At 43.8% G+C, this 22,245-nt stretch overlaps 1 protein-coding gene across 1 annotated transcript in view; it reads left to right on the forward strand.

Moving 5' to 3' along the window:
* Positions 1 to 281: 281 nt before the first annotated feature.
* FGF12 (fibroblast growth factor 12) overlaps positions 282 to 22,245 on the forward strand; it is a 232,964-nt gene continuing 211,000 nt past the window's right edge. Inside the window, exon 1 of the mRNA XM_072868043.1 lies at positions 282 to 314. Coding sequence (XP_072724144.1) covers positions 302 to 314 — 13 coding nt within the window. The 5' untranslated portion in view covers positions 282 to 301. The remainder of the gene's footprint in view (positions 315 to 22,245) is intronic.

Consider the following 22,245-nt stretch of genomic DNA (forward strand, 5'->3'; position numbering starts at 1 on the left):
GCTCCGCCAGGGACAGCTCCCGCCGGCGCCAGGTAACGCGCTCCCCCCGCGGCCGCGCTCCGCTCCGCGCCGCGCCGCGCCGCTTCCCCCGCGGCGGGCGTGTGGGGGGCTCGGCGGCTCACGCCGTCTCCCCCGGTGGTTGCTTGCTTGCAGCTCCGAGGCTGTGACGGCGCCGTCCCCACCGCGGAGCAGGCAGCGGCCGCCGAGCTCTGCCCGCCGGGCTCTCGGGGCTTTCGGCTGAGGAGGGAGCGCGTCTTCCGGCAACTTCCCGGCAACTTCCCGGCGCTCGCAAGGCTCCGCGATGGAAGGGAAAGGTGGGTCGGGGCGCGGGCGGGGGGGCAGGCGGCGAAAGGACCGCAGTGGCCGGGCTGGGTGCGCGGCACGGGGCCGGAGCAGCCGCGCCGTGCCGCGCCGTGCCGCGCCGTGCCGTGCCGCTGTGGTAGGTACATTGCAGCAGCGGCAGGGAAGCGGGCTCGGGGAGGCGCTTCCCTTCCCACTCCGGCGGGTGGTATTCAGTCAGTTGCGTAGAGGAGTGTGGTGAAGGGTGGGTTTTTCTTTCGTTTTTTTAAATTTATTTATTTTCCTTCAGGGTGAGACAGATGTTAGTTGGTGATTTGTTTTCTTAATGCTAAGGATTTGCATAATAAATATGAGGTCTGTCCCATGTTTTTCAGTCAGTCAGCGATGGGGAGGTTTTTAAGAGATGAAAAGCATTTCATAATTAGAATGGTTTTTAAAAAATCTCAATTTTTTTCTGAAATGAGAAGAACAGGGCTATAGAGCTCTGCCCTCATTACGTTGCATATTTAACACATCAGAACATCCTGATAGACTGGGAGAAATGCAATGAGTATCGTGCTATTGAACTATCCACCCTAGAAAGAGGAAATCATTAAATATTGCCTGCCTAGCTTGTGTGTTTGCATACAGAGACATATCTCATGCAAATATATCCCTTCGTGTTGGGCATATATATTTTTTTCCATACATAGATATGTAGTCCTGCACATTTATTTACCTATCTACCTCTACAATTGCATCAGACATCACACATTCAACTGGTACACGAACTCAAAATCTGCACGTTAATTGCCAATGAAATATTGATGGTAAGTCAGTCCACGCAGAGGAGAGGCTAGTTGCCATTCCCACCTAACCCTAGCTGCCAGCTCTCCTGTATAACACAAATCTGGTAGCTGTTTAATTGATGGAGATCAAGGCAGTGGGAGAATATGGACTATATTAATTCAAGGAAAATGATGGTAGACTTGTATAACACAATACTACATACCTTCCAGGGAGCTGAGCAAGCTATATTTAAACCTCAGGTTTATTTTTGTAACTATCTTGTCAATCAGGGCTATAGTTCTCCTGTGTGGGAATATCTGATTATATGCTGATTAAGGAAGGAAGCTATTTCAATCATATGGAGGCAGTATGTCCTATAAAGTACAGTTTCTTGTGGACAGTGATCAATAGAATTACCAGGGCTTGAGGACAGGTAAGTACATTTTTTAAAGTGTATCTGCAAAGACTTGACTTAGATTAAAAGCTCACAGCAGTCATGTTAGCCTTGATTTTTTTTTTTTTTTGGCTATCCACACTGTTTTCACAGTTAACCTGAGATGGGACACCTCTACCTTTTTGAATGTCCTACTGGTACATGTCTTGATGCGAAACAAATAGACTGTGACTTTAGTATAACACATTATGTGCTTTGTCATGCACTACACAAGCAGGCAAAAGGCTCTCTGTGGAACTTCTGATAGAGCTCATGTAGCTGGAGGAGTTGTACAGGGGGCATAAAGGTAACATCTGCAATAAAATAAAAGAAAAAGGGTCCAGCTAGCTGGTGGCGAAAGCAGGACCTGAGAGAGGGTTACCCAATTCCTATCTTGTGCAAACAGATAGTGACTGTTACGATGCAGTCGCTGCCTGAGTTGGCAATGAGCAGCTGAACAAGGCAGCCTTTTGGGCCGCTGGTACTTGTGTTTATTAGTTGCAAGACAAGATCCACAGCAGTCCATGCTCCCAGGCTTTCGGCTTTGGTGGAAGGGTTATGAGGGGGTGAGACAACCCCAAGAGTCACCACTCTGTTATCTTCTGCAAAAAATTCTCAGCAGTTTGCTCTGACCAGAGATTTTCCTTGATGGGGTAGAGGTGGGGAACAAACACTCTCTGGGTTTCATCCATCTATGCAGAAAAAAGGGCTGTTCAGAGCAAACCAGCAGAAATCAAGGTACTAGAATGGGACAGGTCCAAAGTAGAAATGACCTTAAAGGGAATACACAAGCAACTTTGGCTTTTCAATGGGAAAATGAGAAGGCAGATGAAGTCTGCTCACGGCAGGGATCCAGTTGCGTTGGCACTGAAGTAATTCTTGAAACTCACTTAACGTTGGAGTAGCATGAGAAGGCCTATGGTGCAGATCTAACAGACTAATTTTGTGTACATGTATAGTGAGGCACAATGCAGGATGTCTCCCCAGAGGGAAGGTACAAGCCAGCCCAAACCCTTCACATTTTCAGCTTTTGTGACTAATCCTAGATGGACTCACAGCTGCATTGCCTTACTAGGGACTTGTTTACATTTTATTTTCATTACTAACCAAGTCTCTGCATTGCAAGTCCTGTGTTAAGAGATTGCTGCTTGTATACAGTTTTTCTCTGAAGTCGTTCCTTGGTTTTTAAATGCTTCCTCCTGCAGCCCTTCTCCCACCCCTCCAGTCTTCCTCAGTGCAAATTTTGGAACATTTCAAACTCAGCGTTATGCAGATACTGGGGAAGAGCATGTGCTATATTAAGTAACATAAAGTCTGTTTAAGAAAACCTACCTTCTGGTCCCTGATTTCATCTGTCCCTAGTGACTACTGTGGACACTTCCGCCTAGGATTTGCCATCCCAGGACAACTTGGTTGTCTGAATGTGGCTGGTGCTGATGCTTTGCAAAGCCTGCAGTCCTCTGTAAAAAAAAGGACTAAAGCCTCATCTCTGGCGCTGCTCAGAGCAGCCGTAACTGATTGCACTGGTTGGACTCATTCATGAGAATGAGGGGAGGACATATCCTAGTTTTTGTGCAGTGGGGTACAGGACTAAGGACTTTACTGTTAGGACTGTTGCAGTAAGAATGCAAGCAGGAGGGTCCTGGTGTGGGCTGAGGAGGAGGTGGTGGTGCAGCCTGTGCCTCCTTCCAACAGTCAAACCTGGCTAGAGATGAACATCTCTATCTCCTCCCAACTCCTATAAGATACATAATTGTAGCATTCTATGGATTTGCAATATTACCAACACATCTTGGTGGTCTAAAAGTAATACTTGGCCTCGTCTAACTTTCAGCTTCTTCGACTTGCTCTGTTCTGCACATTCACTGTCTCCAAACCTTTTCCAGCAGTGGGAAGCTTAAAAGTTGTAGCTGTTCCCAAAGCTCGTTAAGGGATTGGGGGAAGGGAGGGCATTGTGGGTGAGGACTCTGTTTTGCATCTGCTACCTGATCCCTGTTCTCTGAATCTCGCCACTACAGCAGTTCCTGTAGGCTGCAGCAGTAAGTGATACCACTCCAGGCATCCCAGGAGCTGGGCTTTGCCAAAGCTAACAATAGTTAATGTGGAGGTTAAAGAATACCTGGTCATCTGCCAGATTCTTCAGTCACAGTCAGAAAGGTGCTTAGCAGGGGAAGGAATGTCACAGAGTGATGTTCAGACTCAGAGGCTGGGAAAGAAATCAGCCAAACAAGAGTCAAGCTGCATGGTGCGGAATGTAACCCTGGGCTCCTGGATGGAGCGGAGAGGGACTGCAGGCTAGCCTTGCTGCAGGGAGGGCTCCCTTCCTCCAAAGGTGCTATACCCTTTTCTGTAGCCCTGAAGACACAGGGAAATCCCTTTCTGGCAGTGAAAAAGATATATTACTACTTTCACCTTGTCTGAGGTGGGGGTGGGGACTTGTGTCAATGTTGCATGGGGGCCAGGGGCATCCTGCCTGCTGGGCTCTCCTGCAAGGGCCCAGCCGGTTCTTGGTGCTCTCTGTTCTCCTTGGAGGTTGGTGCTGGGCACTGGTGGCCCTGGTGAGGTTTCACTGCCTGGGTGCAGGACAGGCTGCTGTTAGCTGCGAATGCATGCTGTTAGCTGAGAAATACAGCAGGATTTGTTCTTGCCAGCTGGTCTACTGGGACAGCAAAGCTAAAGCACATTGTTGGCTACCTCACTGAGATCTGGAGGTGCTCTTGTCCGTCCCTGAGCTATGGTCCTGCCCTGTTGGATAGTAGTGTCAGTTTGGAGAGACATCCTCTATGCAGTGGGTCTTCCCTCAGGAACACCATCCTTGTGCTCAGAGGGTGGGGTGGTAGGAGCCAGGAGATCTGGCCTTACACCTCTCTTCTGCTGGAGAGTCCCAAAGCAGCGGGGCTTTGAGGAGATGTCTGCAGAGGACACCTCTGCAGAGTGACTGTCCCAGGCAGATGCTGCCACAGTGGTGCTATCTGAGTCATGTTCTCTTTCCAGTCACAAATGCTGGGAGCAGGCTTTTTGCTTTTGCAGGAAAGCCACAATGCTGTTCATAGACATGCAATGCTCAGGCTTTTAACTGAGGTCCTGTAAAACAGTAGTACGATCCAGTTTATCTTGGGCACAGAGTTGCCCTTCCTGGGACTGGCAAACAGGTTGGAGCTCTTTGCATCCTGCTGTTTTGTGGATATGTGAATGGGCAGAGTGGTTTGATCCATCTCCCCCCACCAGAGCTGCTCTGAAGCCTCCTTGGCCAGACCCAGCATCATGGGCCAGCTTTCTCTGCGCAGCTCTCTGTGCTATGTCTGTAAAGGACAGAATCTTCACCCTGAAGAATTTGTTATCAAAACCCAACAAGAGCCAATGAATGCTAGGACTGCAGAACAGGGATCAGGTGGACAACGTGAGAGAGGGTGGCAAGTGAGAACATGCAGTTCTGGAGATTGCTGTGCACTGTTCCCACCTTCGTGGCTTTCTTCAATGATCAAAGAAAAGATCTTAGTGATCCCAGCTGTAGTTCATGTCCTGAAGCTCTTTGGGATGCTTATGTCAAAACCTACCTCCTCATGCATCTTCCTGACACATTGTGTATTTTAGAGGTGAGTCTGCAGCACGTATTAGCTACTTACAAACATTTGTGTGTTGAAGTAATGCAGATTGCTTTGGTAAAGACTGCATCACACAAGTCTTATTGGTTACTTCTTTGTAATGGAAACCAAGTAGTGGCACAGTCACTTTTGTTATGAAACTGTTCCTTTCTTTGGGAACATTTGCATCTCTGTCAAGATGGTCAGAGGCTTCTCCAAGAAGTTCATTTTCCATAGAGAAGGTAGTTGCATGCTCTCTGCGTTTCACAGTGATGTGCTGTGTGAGATCCAGGACATGTTACTGAGGCCACCAGTTCTCAAACTGGCTGCTTGAAGTCTGACACAGGGAAGCATATTTGGGGATGTAAATAAATGGCCTGGTTTTTTCGTATCTCCCCCGTGCCCCAGGCTCTGCATTTCCATATGGGTACCAGCTTTCTGTGTAGCAGGGGAACACTTTGGTTGCCTGACCTTAACACCTTATCCCTGAGGCTGTAGTGGATGCTGTGAAGACTGCTTCGCTCCTGTGCCTCAGACTCAATCTCCACTGAAAGATGCGGTAGGGGAGTGTAAGGCACTAAGCTAGCACTGCATGCATGCTTTTCTTTAATGTGTTTCAGAAAGTAAGTAAGTGAAATGTCCATTTCTCTTACATTAGAAATCACATTAAACACAACACAAATATGACTGTGTCCTGGGAGGGCTCAAAGATGGTAAGAGCTCAGGCTGCTGTGTGGGACTAGCAAATGAGCAAACCTTGGCTACGTGCTGCCATTTAGAAGAGCAGATAAGTCTAATACCTTTAGTAACCATCAGTTGATAGCTGCTGAAATACAGTGGGCAGGCATCTGCAACTTGTGGATGAGAGGATGATCCAAGCCTATCTGATGCTGGGGGAAGTAGACATGGTACCCCAGAAAGCATCTGTGCTCTCACGGGCCTCATAATGAGGAGGGAAAGGTGGCCATGCTTCTATTCCTTCATACCTACAAACCCACCATATTATTAAAACAAAGGGGAAAGAGGACCCTAGTAATAGGCTTAAATGTTATAAAAATGGGAGGAGGACTTAGTCATCTGGCTGTTATTAAAATACCCAAGAAGCAGACAAATTCCTCCACCCCACTTCCACGAGTTACGTGGGAGCTGTGGAAGTTGCATTTAGCCTGAATGAAACGCTGGAGTAATTTAAAATGACTTTTTTAATGCATTAGGTTGTTCTGACGTATCATTTTTATGTATAGTGGCTGGAAGCGTAATCTGTGGATACTTTGAGTAATGACCTGCATACAACTGTTTCATCCTTAGTTCATTTAGGGTCCAGAAATTAAAATAAACCTTGATTTTTTTTTAAGCAGGTTTTTTCAAAAGGCTTAGCTTACCACAAGATTTTTCTTATCTGCTCTTATCTTTCCCTCTCTACTCAGCTATTCAAATCTTGTCTGAATTGCATTCATTTCTAATGTGCCATAAAAATTGATATGCAAAAGCTAGTTATTTAGGGAGAATTGCAGAAACTATTTTAGTCTGTGTCTTTTGACCTATAAATGAGATAACACCAAGCTTTGCAGGTAAAAATTAATCATGTTTATTAGCATGGTAAAAGGCAATTTGACAATGAAAAATATTACTGATGGGCATAATAATTAATGCTTTCACTCAAAGTGTAAAGATGTTAATAATGCTGTTATATTAAAATGATTGAAGAAAAAGTTTACTATTTTCCTGTCAGTGATACAAGGAAGTTTCCTTTTCTATAGCTCCTATATCCCTGCTTTTTCTAAGTGTTCTTTATACTCAATAAGAGTACAAATCATCACGCTAATTCATTGAGTTTCTTCTCCCAGGTCCCAGGTTTGGATGAACCTTATGATTTCATATTTATGCAGGCTAAACATTGAAAGCTATGGCTTTTTTCTTCAGATTGAATTAAACTATTTACGGTGTCGTCATGTTTCAGTAGAGATCTTGTGGCTTGAGATGATGGCTGTTTGCTCAATAAAGTGCAGAGGGAGCAATACTGCGGTGTGCTTTGGACCACGCGGCTAAGGGAGGGCTGTGTATGCATCAGGATGTGTACTTTCAGAAGTAAGGCGTTTTACTTGCTATTTTTAATAGCATGTGCAAAGCAAGAAATCAGGAAAGTATGGAATAGCATTTCTAATTTGGCAGATTTTTTTCTTGAGCTGTGATTCTTCCTCTTGTGTTTCATCCCTCTGTTGGAAGCTGATTTAGGCTGGCTTTATCTGCCATCCGCCTTCAATAGGTAAGGTTAATTTACGGAACATAGCTACTTGGAGGATTTAGGAAGAAAAGCCAGAAGTGCTGAATGTTTTATTGGTATAATGAGGGAAAGTTGCCTTGCTTCTCAGTCACTGAGAATGTATTATTAATGCAAAAACTCTTCCCTTGAATTTAATGCTATCTCCAAAAGAGGCTGACAAGCTTCACGAAGATTGAAGCCTATCTGGTCACTAAATCTCTTATGCCATGTTTATTCCAACATAAAGTGCTATCACTGACTTTTATTTTTCTCTCCAAGTCCAGCCAGCCAAGGGTTATTGGCATGCTCAAGTGTTGTGATAGTCCCTACTCAAGCAAATGTTGGACTGGAGACCTTGAGGTCTCTTCCAGCTGACATTGGTTTCTGACATAACCCTACTGAGGAACTTGAAGTCTAAGTCTGGTTCTGAATTCTGTATCCTGCCTCTTCCTTCTCCCATTCACATACTGGTCTGTACCCCCTTCTCATATCTGAGTGTTTATCATTACTTGGGGCATTGAATAGCTGGATCCAGATGTTGTGGCTGGAATTTGGCTGTGATTTATTGGGCGAGTGGGGAGGAAATTACAGGTGGCTGTGCAGTTTGAAAGATCAAATTTGTATGAAATTTAGCAGTGGAATAAACTTCTGTCTTGAAGGACAGCCCTTGGAGCTTCATCCTTTATTGATGTGCAGACCTGAATGTGTATTTTGGGGGAGAGCTTTAGTGAGTATAAAACTTGTCTGACCTTCAGTTAAGAATATCTTGCAGCAACGGCGCTAGAATGGTAAGAAACAAACACAAAACCCCCAAATATTCCAGAAGTCCAGAATTATTCAATTTCATCATAGGTGGTATTATTTTGAGATTCAACTTAGTTTTCTGAAACTTTGTCTAGGAAAAGACGTACAGTATGAATTCATTCTTTACTTGAGAAACCTTGCACATGCTGTACTTGCTACGATGCAAAAATATCCACTTCACTGCCACTTTAGAATAACCCCAAATTCAGTCTTATAATTGCCAGTGGCTCCAACATACTGTAAGCGAGAGGGAAACGGCAGTAATGCCAACAAAATGAGCAAAAATGTAGAATCCGGCACCTTCTAGTACATGCAGAAAAAATTACTTGTACATGAAGGAAGACTTGGATTTCCTAATTTGATACTATTGCAGCATAACTGGGTTGACAGTAGAATAAGATTCCTCAGCAAGACCTGCTTTCTGTAATATTTCCAGCATATTTGATATCTTTGAAGGCTGAATCTGAGCTTTTGAGATATTTTCTAGCCTTAAATTCATATTCCCTTTTAGTATTGACCAGTGCTCCTGGTATTCTGAGACTGCCTGTTAACCAATGCCATACATTATCAAATAATTGCATTGACAAAGTTAGCTGTTAATTTTTAAACTTTTTATTCCTATCAGTGTGTCCCAGTGAGAAATTACATACTGCAACTTGTAGCCGTTTTGTTGCCATATGAGAAGTGAGGGAGAAATCAGCAGAGAAGTTTAGAAATTACTGTCCTGAGTCTCCTTTTCCAGTCAAGATTTTAAATAAAGCCCATGGAGCTAGTCTGGATTTGCACTTGTGTAGGTAAATGCATCATTTGGTCAGTAGGCAAAGGCCGGGTCTTTAATGCCTTACCTAACTGAAAACACAATGGAAATAATACTGATTATATGGTGTAAGACCTATTTAAGTGCCTTTAGACCTTAATTATTAACTAGTTAAGAAGTAGTAAAGGTTTGAAGAAGTCATTTTATATTGGTTCGAGGGAATGTTAAAATAACAAACAGTTGTGGCTTGTTTACCTTTGACTTTCTTCCTGCCACTTTGAAGGCAATTCACTTTATTGCTACATATTCCATAGCTTTGAGGCTTTTGTGTTAGCAACTGCTATTAAAATTGCTATAGAGTATCTTCAAAAGTCAGAATATCCACCCCATCTTAAAAATTACTATTAAGTACACTTATAACAAGTGGCTGTGTGCTGAGATGTGTCTGCCATTACTACTGAACATAGTACCAGATATCTAGAATTACCTGCCAATTTTATTTGCATGATTCATCTCTTGGTAACATGCATTTCAGGCTTTCCTACCTAAACTGTATTTATAGTGCATTCCCCTCCCAAAAAATCAACATTCACGAATAGCAAGCCTTTTGGTGCGTTGTTTTCTTTCTTTTTTTTTAAAAAAAAAAAAAAAGCTAGGGTTGAATTTTCCACCTCCTTTGATTAGAAGGTTCCCAGAAATAGTGAGGACAAGCCTGACATACTGAAGCAATGCAAGCATGCAGCCGTGGGCAGTATACAGACAAAGAACAGAATGTGTTTAAAATCTTAATTATTTTTAGTAAGAAAATACTGGTTTTGATTAAATTGTCCCTTCTGTGGTACTACCCTAAGGTTGATGATAGCAGAACTGAGCGCAGAATTTAGCCTCATGTTCTTCTGTCTGTGAAACTGAGAACAAGGTATTGGGGGTGATGCTGAGCTTTGCATGTACAGGGAGCTTCTAGCGCAAGCAATGCTTTGTGCTGTGCAAGTCAGTCAAATGGTAGGAATTTTTGGATTGATGGCCTGTTATAGACATACTGCTATACATATGAAAACACAGGCAGTTCCTTTTTTATTTAAAGATTTGCAGGAACAGTGAGTCCAGAAGAGTCTTGCTGAATCTCAGCACCATTAAAGCTGGCATCACCACCACTGAAATGAGTTTATGCTCATGTGGAGCATGAGTTTATATTTGGTAATCTCAAAGGCAAGGCTAGTGCTCAGCTACTTTACTGCTCTTCTCTTCCTGAAGTCATCTTTATTACCCAGAAGCTGCACAACAGTTTGGTAATCCAAACCAAACAGAGCATGTCCTGAATGAAGCTTTCCATCTTATCTTGAAAGTGGCTGTGGTGGGCTGTTGGCTTGGATAATATTGGGAAGGACCATGTAGATTGACATGTCCCACTCCTGTCTCTCCCCTGTAGCTTCATATCAGTTCTGTAAGTTGGACTTGGGCTTGAAACCTGTCTGGGACATCCAGGAGGTGTTTAGTGCTTTGCTCTTCTCCCTGGCTCCTCAGATGTGTGAAGGCTTTGTTTTCTGCAAGAATACGTGCTTGTGGGCAGTCCTTCTTAGTGTCAGGACTTCTGTTCAGCCTTAGGGGTAGTAGTCAATGGTCTAGCAAAGGATAGTATATGACATTTCTGGGCTGTCCACTGCCTGTCAGAAACACTGGTGTAAACATCTGCCTCTTCTCCCTCCTATTTGCAAAGGAGCTGCCTAAAAATCAGTTTTTCTCTTTTTTTAGCAAATCCCATTTCCTGAAGTTTTTGTGCTGACTTGGATTGAACCCAATATTTTTTCTTACCATTTGGGCCAGTCAGGGTCTTCCTGGACTCTGCACTTACTGATAGAACAGAATAGAATATTTTCAGTTGGAAGGGACCTACCATGATCATCTAGTCCAACTGCCTGACCACTTCAGGGCTGACCAAAAGTTAAGCACATCATGAAGGGCATTGTCTGGATGGGTTCTGCCTTGGATCAATGAGAGTTTGTCAACATCTGAGGTATTACAAACAACACAACTGAGATTAGAGACTTATGTTTTTCAGCTAAACAATTTCATTGTGTGCTGTTTTTGTAAGGACGTATCACAATACTCGTACTGATCTCTCAGGCACTGTGGATTTCATGTGATGCTTTTAAGGCCTTTCCAGGTGGAGGTACATATGGACCATAAAGCTTTATAATTGTTTTTAGTTCTTGTATTATTTCCCTAATCAACCTTATAGCTCTTCTATTTGTTGAAGTATGGAGGTTAAGTTGATGGGGGAAATGATTGTTTCCAACTTTCCATTTTAACTTCCTTTGTAAGAGAAACAGTGCTGTTGACCAGGAAAGGAGAGCCACATAGTCAGGAAAGCATGCATATTTTTCTCTTAAAATACTGTATTTCAATCTTAAGTAACATGTTTTAGTTTGAATTTTTTTTTTTAATTATTTCCTTTGAGAAAAAACACATAGAACAAAAACCATTTTAAACAGAACAAACAGTAATGCTTCATTTAAAACTCTAAAATTTATATTTTTCCATGGATTTTCCCAGGACAGTTCAACAGAACTGGTCATGAAATTGCAAGTATTTCAATTGACTATATCAAGTATTTCTGTGCAGATGTCAGCTGCAAATGTTCTGTCCATACTTTGCCAATGGTTACTGGCTCAAATGCCTTGCCAAGGCCATGTGAAATTGTTTTGTTCCATGAAGATGGCTGATCTGGCCTCACCTGGATGGATTATCTTGTAGCTTTACCAGAAAAGCATCACTCAAACCAGATTGCGTTGTCTTGGTTGTGAACCACATGGTTTTCACCCCATGTCCCAGAATAGTCCTAGTTGGCACCATTAGCTATGAACTACGTATATTTATAGTGATGCTGCAGGGTACCAGAAATAGTGACCAAGATGGCTATCAGCCAATGGCTGCTGAATGCCCTGAGTCTAATGAATTGAAAAGCTCATGTAGCTCCTTGAGGGGAAAAATGCAGTCAGATTGTCTCTAATTATGACCCCAGATGATGATAGAGCAATACAGAAATAGCAAAGCATGGGAAATGAACTCCATTGATATAAGAGAAAACTGGATGGGTCTGGTATTGGATCCTTCCTTTCCACTGAAAGACCTATTGGACTGTTGGTCCTGTTCCTGGAGGGGCGAGTTGCAGCTACATGAGGCAATAAATCAGCTCCTGCTCTTCTGGAATAGAAACCCCTTGGCTCTCAGCTCAGCCCCTGCTGGCAAAAAAGTGTGGGGATGGAAAGCCAGAGTTTCACACAGCTGTGCCAAGTCCAAGACACCAGCTTGTAAATCACCTGGGTTCAACCCTGTACTCTACAGCCTGTACTCAGTCTGTACTCTACAGTGGGAGAATGGCTACAGAAACCTCTGGTTAATGGAGTTACTGTGCGTGGGGACTGTATGTCAGTATGGCTCTGTACTTTATGTTAAGTGGGAGGTTGGCTGGTGCCTGGGCAGTATGTGTTTATGTGCACCCTCTGGGGTTGAGGCATGTCTTCATTACCTTATGTAGGAACTGTATTAGGAACCCAATGTGGTTTTAGTGTCTTATCCTGCTGATCTGAGACCTTGCTTGGGTAGCATTTGCAACTTGGGAGTGGTTAGATCCAGATTTTGATGTTGTCTTGTTGGCCAGAGAGCTTAAGGGGCTTTGGAAGGAGGTGTTGTTGGTGATAGGGAAGTGGACAGTACAGCGCAGCAGGACTCCTGGGTTAAATCCTATCTCTGAATTTTCCTGTGTTGAAATTGCTTTTAAACCCTCTCTGTGCTGCTGAATGGTATAAACATTGGTAAGGTAACACAGCCCTGAGACTAGGGCACTGATGTTTTGTTTCCTCCTGCTAATCCAAAAGGTTTTGAGACATTTTACTACTAAAGCCTCTGTTTACCTCTAGCCTAGTGCGGTACTGTTAGCTTCCCTCTCTTCCTTTTTTTGAAGTTCATAGCTCAAAGGTACCCTCTGAAACATCTCAGATGAATTTAACTGGAGAGATGCATGCCATGCCAGCTGCCATCATGACTAGCAAAGTTAAACCGGGTTTAACTAGTAAAGTTCACCGGTTATTTTTTGGATGATGGATCCTAATAGTTTTTCAGCACTTCAGCAACAAATAGAGCAGCAGTGTTTAGTAACAGAAGGTAAGAGCATAGTGTCAGGCCTGGAGACACACGGTAGTGCTGCAGCATCCTAAATGGTGGTCAAAGATTGTAGAAGGATGAAAACACATCTGATCTGTTTGGCAGGATAGGCAAGGACATTAGGAAACCTCTGTTCTGTTTTTTTTCTCTTCAGGTGATTGCTATTGTAACATGTTGTCTTGTTCTGTGTTTTTTCCTCTTAGCTGTTGTCAGGCCTGTAAGTTGAGGCAGTAGTTTGTGGGTATGATATGGTAATGTCCCTCCTGTGCCTCAGACAAAGGCCCTAATCTAGTAAAGATGGTGATGCAGAAAGCACTGGAAAAAATAGAGGTCTGAGAACTGTTTCTATAAGTGTGCTGCATCCTATAGACTGATCTGTGTGCTGCATCCCAGAGGGACATCCTTATAGAAACAAAGATGAAGGGACTGAAGTAGCAGTCCACGTAATTGTCACTTTTTTGTTACAATTGCTAATCATCTGGCATTTCATAACAGCTTTTTCTCTTCCTGTGCTGTCAACTCCAATACCTGCTTTACAGTCTCACATTCATTGGGATGGCAGAAGATTGGGATCCCATAACTGCTTTACAGTTGGTTTGCTGTGAGACCCAGCAGATGGAAATTACCTTGAATGGTAAATGAAGTTACAAATGCATGTGATCGAATGCCAGTGTGCATCACTGCCCTCTTCACATTTTATACTGCAGGTGTAACATTTCTATTAGCTATAACTGAAGGACTTGTTCATTTGTTTGCACCGTTTTGCAGGATACACTAGAATTCTGTCTGAAAGATAATCCTAAGATTTTTTTCTTCCTGATAAGGCCCGATTGATATGCACTTTCTGGTGGGATCTAAATCCTTCAGTATAAGAGACATTTCACTTCCATAAAACATTTCATACTTTTAAATAGCAGAGAATCTTTATGGGGCTATGAAAATGTTATTAATCTCACATATAATTTGACTCTTAATTTTAAAATCTACAGATGTTTTATAAAATTATTATAGTAACTTTACTTTATTAAGTTTAAAATAGCGTAGTTGGTTTGGAGTAATAGTCTGTAAAGTTTCCATGCACAGTAAATCTCATTCTTCATGCAGACAAAGATCTTCAAAGACAAATATTTGCAGTAATAGAAAAGGCAACATGGAGAAATGGTGTCAAAGAACATTATTCTCCATATAATTGTTTCCTTTCTTTTCCTTATGGATCTTCACTGGAGGAAAATACCCAGGACTGTGTGTGTATGTGTGTGTCTCTAAATGGTGGATAGTTTTAATCACCTTTCTATGAGGGGAGGGGATCGGGAATTTTGAATGACAGGGTTTAGGAGAGTTGTGCTTCTTTAATGTTTGAGGTCTCTCAGGTACTAGTTGGCTTGGTTTTGTGGGTTGTGGATGCATTTGGGACTCTTCCAGAGGGATCAATGAGTCCATCTCACCAAACTGTGCCAAGGGCACGCCACCAGTTAGAGATACTTGCACAAAAGTGTGCATCCACCATTGAGGAACAAAGAACCCAAGTCAATAAGCATCTGTGTCAGTGGGTGCTTTTTCTGTATTTGCCTTGTCATGTTCCCTTTGACTTCTTTTGTGACACCTGTCCTGGCACACCTACCTGTGCCAGTCAGTGAACTGGCACATCTCAAGTCAACATCTCAGGCTCTTACGAATTTGTATTTATGCTGCTGGTGCTTAAGCAAAGATGTCTGTAATGCTCTATATCTGATATTGTCTGTTCGAATAATGTAGCCATTTCACCAATACAGGGTAGAACCCCAGGAAATCAAAATCCTTTTCTGAAAATGTTCCATTTTGTTCTTTTGCAAAGCCCAGCCAGGAACAAGCAGTGTCAGCTCCTTATGGTGGTAGAGCACTTTTGGGGTAACGCAGCTCACCTTGTATATTCAGCAAGTCAATTAGAAATATTGGCAAAGGCAAAGCCTTTCAGGCCTGGTATAGACTTGAGTAACTTTTGGAAGGCCCATCTCGTGGAAAGTTCAAGTGTTTCAATATTAGCTTTTGCCCAGACTAAGAAAAAATGGCATGGGAAATTTTTGGAACATGGAAGAAGTCAGTTCAGCAACATTGAATTGCTTTGTTTTGATACTCCTGTTCAAAACCAGCTCAACATCTCAAGGATGTTCAGGTGACACGTCACATGACATTTAATGTTTTGCGAAAAGAGCCCAAAAGCTTTATTCTCATTGACTTCAGTATTTTCTCCTAATGACACATGGCTTCTGGAGCTGAGTCTGGCAGCTGGACTCCACTCTTTCCTCTCCTCAAGTCAGTCTGCCTGGTGAAACGCCAGCCTTTGTAATGTACAACACTAAGCTGTTGCATAGCGCTTTGCATTCATGGGTATCAGTGGTACAAAAAGGAAGCCAAGGGCTTTATCAGTGTTACAAAGCAAAATGAGGTGCAGAGTAGAAGCAACTTGCTGAAGGTCACCCTCTAAAGTGCTAGGATAACTCTCATTCTAGCACAGTTAGCAATAAAACACCTTTTCCATGATACTCTGAGCTAGAACATCAGAAAGTTCATATCCTTAATGAAAGACAGGGAGACTCCTTATTGCAATGTGGAAGATGTATTGAGGGAAGACTTTCCCTCAATAAGAGAATGGGGGTATGAGCCACAAGTTTTGAAGCAGTGTGTTAGTAGGGAAAGGCAGCTCAGTTTATTAAAAATATTCTTCAACTATTTTGGGTTAGTTGAACATGGCAGAACATTCTTATTTGGCCCTGTATAATACTTTACTGCAGTCACCCTGACGAGACTGGCTCAGTGTTGAAAATGCAGCGTTTTTTCTTGCATAATGGGGGAAAAAATCCAAAAGACAATTCTCAATGGTGGTAATGAAGGAAGCCTGGGGGCTTGTTGAGGAAGCATCTGTGGACCTGGTTCATAAGCAGATTATTTCTCTCTGAGTGAGGATGGTATTATTGCCTTCCCTTGGCATAAAGGAACAGTAGGAAGGTCAGCTTGGAACAGCAGTAAGTCAGCACAGTATTTATGCCCACTTCTAGCACTTAGATTCACAAGGTTTAGGGGCTTTGAGGAAATGGGATGTTCCCTGCTATTGACCCAGGTACGTACATATCTCTGTGTACATATAGAGAGATTAGAGGATGCAGTTCTTAGTCTTAAATGAAGATTTTTGCAGAGTTAAGAGAAAGCTAGGTCTCTAAGGTGTTCACTTTCTTGCTCCACCTGCCAGCATCCTGACCATCCTTGCAGGAGTACTGTGGTCCTTATAAACCAGAGTTCAGTGCCCTACCTTTTGGCTTTTGGCTGCCTCCAAGCATCAGCCTCCCCAAAGGAGTAACACTGACACAGAAGAGGAGTGCGCTGAGGACAGAGCGATGCCTTTGTTCAGGGTGGCGAGCATGGGGGTTGTGCTCTTGGAGGCATAACCCAGCCTTCAAAGCCAGCCTTTGAATTGCAGCTTCAAAAACAAGTTACCTGCTGAAAAATCAGGGAGTCCAGCAGAACAGTTACATAATGCAGACTTAAATGTGTATTTTTCCCAGAGATGGGCGTGAGCTGCTCAGCGATTTAGAGGTGAGTGCATGTTCTTTAGGATGTGTCTTTCAGTAGGTAGGACCTGGGATCCCAAGAAATTAGTAGAAATGGAAGCATACAGAAGTATCTATATGTAGGTGACAATGCAGTCTGTTATGGAAAAGGATGTATCAAAATATATAGTGTTTATTTCTGTAGCCTACACATATAAGGATATACTTTGTAAAAAGATAATACAGCTTTCTTGGTCCCCCAGTTTTTATGATGTGTAGCAATTTAGTAATTTAGAAAGCCTAGACTTCCTCCATTCAGAAAATAATGGATACATCTGGGCGGTTTTTGTTTTTGCTTTTACTCTAAATTCAAACTGTTCACTCTCAGTGGTTCAGTGTCTCATGGTTGGTTGCTCTGTATGGAAGATGGATAGTTCTCAAAGATCTATGTGTAGTGTTCACAATATCAGCTGCTGTCTAATCTCTGCTCAGATAGTATTGAAAAGCAAGAAACAAATGGGAAGACACTTCTCAACACTTGAAGAAAAAGACTCAAGATAAGGACTGGTTTATAGTGTGTACTTTCTTCAAAAGTAATGTATGCCAGAAGAAAGGATTTGTGTAAATCTGCCCTGCTGGCTGGTTATCTTCAGGCAAAGTACCCAGGGGACAGGCTGTTTCTTGTGTAAGTCCAAAAACCTGGTTGAGTGTTAAATTCCACCTGGAACCTAGTCAGAAGCCCAGGGTGGACATGAGAATGTTATTGTAGTATATTCCCTGCATGAACTGTTGGTTGGTAGGTTGGCAGAACCATGGTGTATTAGTTTAAGCCCTGGATGCTTGCTCTGTGGTGGTATCTTAAAAGCAAAGGGCAGTGCTCCACCCTGTGTGGGTGGTGGTCCTTGCTCCATAGGGACAGATGAAAACAAGCAGGTTTATCCTGGGCTACAAACTGAACTACCTGAGTCAGCGCAGAGCTCCGGGGTGCTCCTGCTGCTGCAGAACTACTCACACATGACATGGTCTCAAACTGGTTCAGTCTCACTTTTTTCCAGGCTTGTGCTTGCCTTTTCCCAGCCTAGAGTCTTGTGAAACAGTGGTCTGTGCTCATCTGCTGTGGAGGTGTATTGCACTGTGACAGCCCCCCCTTGCTCGTGGGAGTACCTGGTTGGGAGCGTCTCCAGCAAAGGTCAGGGTGTGCATATGGAGACTGGGGTGCTGGCTGGGTTTTGGAGTTGTCTAGCTCTTGCTTGGGTGAGAGCTGGATCCAGGGCCATGCTGTGGAGGGCTTGCCTCCTCCCAGATCTGCAGTCCTGGTGAGATGTACTGTGGCTGCTGTGCAGAGCCGTGGGAGAAGAGCTATCAAAAGTGTCAGCTCTGTGATATGTACTGTGGTACAGTGGGGTCCTGCTCCCATTACTGTCTTGCCCCATGCCAGCACTACTTCTGGAAAGCTATTTCACCAGGTCGGGATTTACTTCATCTCCTGCCCCATGTGAACAACAGAAAACAGGGTGCTAGCACTCCCATCCACTGGGCACCAGCATTACAAATTAGCTTGCCTTGGCACTTCCTCCTTGCGCTTATTTTACAATATGAAACACTATGTATAGCTATTTATAGATTTGCCAGGCCTTTTCTGAAGCTCAACCAACAAGACATTAATGGATGTTTCTGTCATCAAGAAATCCCTTTCTCTGTTGGTTACTTGGGTTTATTGATTTATTTTGAACCACTGCTTATTACCATATTACATGGAAGGATTATACTGAGAAGTATTTGATAGATCTAGAGGTTCCCTCCTTTCAGTCTTTGCATAGTGATTTGAGGAAACAAGCATGACAACCCCAGCCTTCACTCATCTGTAGGCCATCCTGCTTGCTAGTGTGCCAGGCAATAGCAAGGATGCCCAGTGGGATGGGGACCCAGAGGCATTTGGTATCCCTATCTGTCCAGTGCAAGAAGGTTTCTTCCCAACTCAGGCTTTATCAAGGTGTGGGAACAGCTTGGCTTGCTTTGGGAGAGCCAGAGCCCTTGGATGTTCCAGAGGGAACTGAAAGTTACTGACTAAATCCAAGCTGAGTTGAGGGTTGTAACCAGCAGGAGAAAAGGGGCATTTCCTTCCAGTGTGTATGAGAACCTGCAGCCCCTCGCAGAGCAGCAGTGCTCATAAGGTCTCTGTACATGTGACTTTCCTTCTCTATCTCTGCCTAAGAAAAGAAACCCCAGCAGATATATCCGAGTGTCCTGAGGCGTTTCCAGTGAGCTGTTGTTAAAATGTACTTGGGTTTGAATGCAGAGAAGAGGTGTCAAGGCTTGGTTGCAAGGGGCAGAAATGGCTGCCGTTTTTACTGCAGAGATTTGAGGGTGAGAAGGACAGATTAGTGTCCCACAGTGACTCTTTGGAAAGTGAAGTCATTCCTGAGTGGTCAAAACCAGCCAAAGATGCCCTGAAATAGGGGAAATCTGTCCTCATTGTTCTTGGATGCTTCTGAGTTTCTTCCCCTCAAATGTTGTTTTATGCTCTTCTGGAAAGTCCCAGGGATTAGGGTACAGTATTATTGATGGTGACAGCTTGGCTCTTTTCAGAAGAAGGGAAAATAATATTTTAATTGATTTGTTAATTGCAGATCAGGGTCAGACACTGTCTGTGGAAAAGTAATTGGCTTATCTTGATCTGATTCCATATCGGACAAGTGTCTCTGTTCCAGCAGTCATTAGCTGCTGGTAGCCCTGTGCTATGAAACGAGACAGTGGCTTTGGGGAATGAAATGAGCAGGGAGGGGTGCGTGGGCAGTGCCTATCGCTGGTGGAGTACATGGTACCTGCCCTGGTGAGAGGGGACGGACTTCAGTCTTGGGTGGCTGCTGCTCAGACAGACTTTGCCAGCACAGAATTCGCACGTTTCCAAGGTGTCGTTTAGAGGAGTTTGATTACCAGGGATAGGTGTTGCTAAGCCTGTGCAGCTCTGATTTAAATAGCTGATGTCAGGACAGGTGGTCACCACGTAGCTGCAGAGAGGAATATAGGAGGGGGATGGGGAAAGGTGATCAACTGATTCCCTGGTTTGAACTCCCAAAATAAGCCTGAAATCTATTTTATTTTGCTATGAAAGAATATTCTCCTTGCCTGGGAATTAACATGGCTGTGATGCTATTCCAGCACCTTAAGTGGGATTGAGGCTGTGATGTTCTGTGTCCTGGAGAGTCACTGCCTCAGAAATCTGCCGGGGCTCTGCCGTTGTCACTTCCACATTGTATCGGCATCCTCAGCCTCATCACTGCTTTGCTTGAAGCAGCATGGCCTTTTGATCATAAACCATTTTTCTTTCAGGACAGCATGAAGGAAACTGTGTTATGCTTTGCTTGGAGGAGGGGAGGGAGAGGACTGTGGCTTTGTGTATGTGTGTATTTTTGCAGCACACTGAGCCTAAACCTTCTAACTTAATGGGACAGATTTGCAAATTCACACCTGCAAATTCTGCCTTCCCAGGGTTTTTGTGCATGAGCTCTTTATTCATGCCCCAGAGAGCAGCCTGCACCTGTTTCATCTCGCCTGTGAGGCCACTCAGATCAAGTGACAATTTGCTCTCTCTGGTAATAAATGTCTCATCCTGCAGCACTGACCCCCTTTAGGGTGTAGCGAGGCTTGCCCAGGTGAGCAAGGGCTAGAAACACAGCCCTGCCCATCCATACGCTTACTGCAAATACTGTCACAGCACAATGGCAATAGAACATGTATAAAGCACTGCTGCTGTCTAAGCCCACAGATTTCCAAGCTGTCAAGAAAAGCTTTATTTTTTTGCTGGTGCCTGCATGTAGAACATCAAGGAGCTGTAGTACACAGCTGCCCATAAGTCTGGCCTTGTTTCTGCTTCTTCCTAACAGTGGTTCGTGCATTGCATTTTTCCTGAGATGGGAAGCTCAGGCTCCCATAACCATGGAAACCTGGTTTGTCTTCCCTAATAGCTTCAGCTGTACTCAACATCTGTTTCCCTGGGAAAAGGAAGGCTGCAAGCTACAGTTTAGTTGTGTGCACCTCTGGGGATGCTAAAACCCTTGAGCACCTCCAGCAGGCTCCTGGCCCACCAGAACGAAGCAGCAATGCTGAGATAATGCTTGAGGGGCTTATAAAAGATATGCCAGGCAGAGGGGAAAGTAGGGAGCGAAGGAAGGCTCTCCAGAGGCAGGAAGGAATAAGAAAATGCTGCATTTTGGTTGTCTTGCTGTGTGTGTGGTGGCTTGACATGCTGGGCATGTGGAGCTTTCTGGTGTGACTTTAATGCTTTAAAAAAAAAAGCCATTTTCCATTTTAAGTTAGCAACCCTTTAAACAGCTTGTAGCAGAGAAGGAAAGCTGTGTATAAGCTGGTGAGCATAAAATAAGCTTTGAGATGTGGTAGTGCCTCTCTTTGGTAACTGCATGTCTCCATACAGCCCCTCAGTTGTTGGAAGAATGATTGCTGATACATGTGTCTCATGGCTCTAATTGGGTACTAGCAGTGTTGCCAGACTGGTTAACATGGGGAAAAGTGGGGAGAAATGTTTTAAAAAGAGGCTTAAAAATGAATTCAAGAGGGTTCTTTCTGCTGCATTTCTGCATAGAAATACATGTATGTCCTAACGGGCTGCAATTTAAACTTTCCTCTTTGACTTTGAAAGCTAGATATGCCAAATAAAAAGCTAAGCACAGTTACAGCCCTGCTGGAGAAGCCCTGGAGACTGCCAGCCTCTCAGAAAGGTATCACAGGAACTGGCAAAGCTATGCTCCTTTCCTGATGTTTTGAGTCCCATGTCTCCATTAAACAGAGGAGCAGGCCTGGTGCAAGCTTTTGGAAATGTGTGGGGAAGAAGTGCTTTCCTGCACCAGGGGGGTGTTTGGTGCAGTGACCTGTACCAGGGCACTCTAAGCTGGAGGCAGAAGCAGAAATAGAAGCGACCTTGTCCACTGGCAATTCACAACCTCAGTGTGTCCATCTGTGAAATGGAGGTGATAATATTTCACTGTGGATGCTTTAAGACTTGGTGTTTATGAAATGTTCTGAACTTTTGGATGGTACCTGCTGTAGAGGGCACTTATGGTCCCCAAATGTCTTTGTTGACACAGCAGGCACATGAAAACACTGGCATCTTTGTAGCGTACAGCATACAGAGATGCTGGAAATGCTCACAAGTTAAAATCAGATCTTTCTTGAACAAACCTATAATATTAATCTGACAGCTATCACCTGGAGGTGTCGTGAGCATGAAGAAAAGGAAAAGAGTAGCAGGTAAAATCTGGTAAAATCCAGGGTTGAGGTTAGTGCCTGAACCATAAAAGCTGTTTTGGAAATGCTTCGTACCTCTGCTTAATATAGCTGTTGACATACTACATTTGAGCACAGAGCCACTGGTCTGTGTGATGGGTCCACATTTCTTCGTGGACATGACAGGCATAAATCTGCTTTCTCCATAGCAGCCTGGTAGGAGGGTTTTCATGCCAGTTGCTGCAGTGTTGGAAGATTGGACCAAATCAGGGAGCCAGTACTCCAAGCTTGCCCTCTCAGTAGGGAGTCTGGCCAGCACAGCCATGCAAGATGTAGCCTCATAATAACAATATGCTTCACAGAAACAGTTTTTAGTTTTCTGGCTCCTTGAGTGTTTGTTGAGC

This window comes from Ciconia boyciana, chromosome 7 (assembly GCF_034638445.1).
Source record: "Ciconia boyciana chromosome 7, ASM3463844v1, whole genome shotgun sequence".
Taxonomy (NCBI): domain Eukaryota; kingdom Metazoa; phylum Chordata; class Aves; order Ciconiiformes; family Ciconiidae; genus Ciconia; species Ciconia boyciana.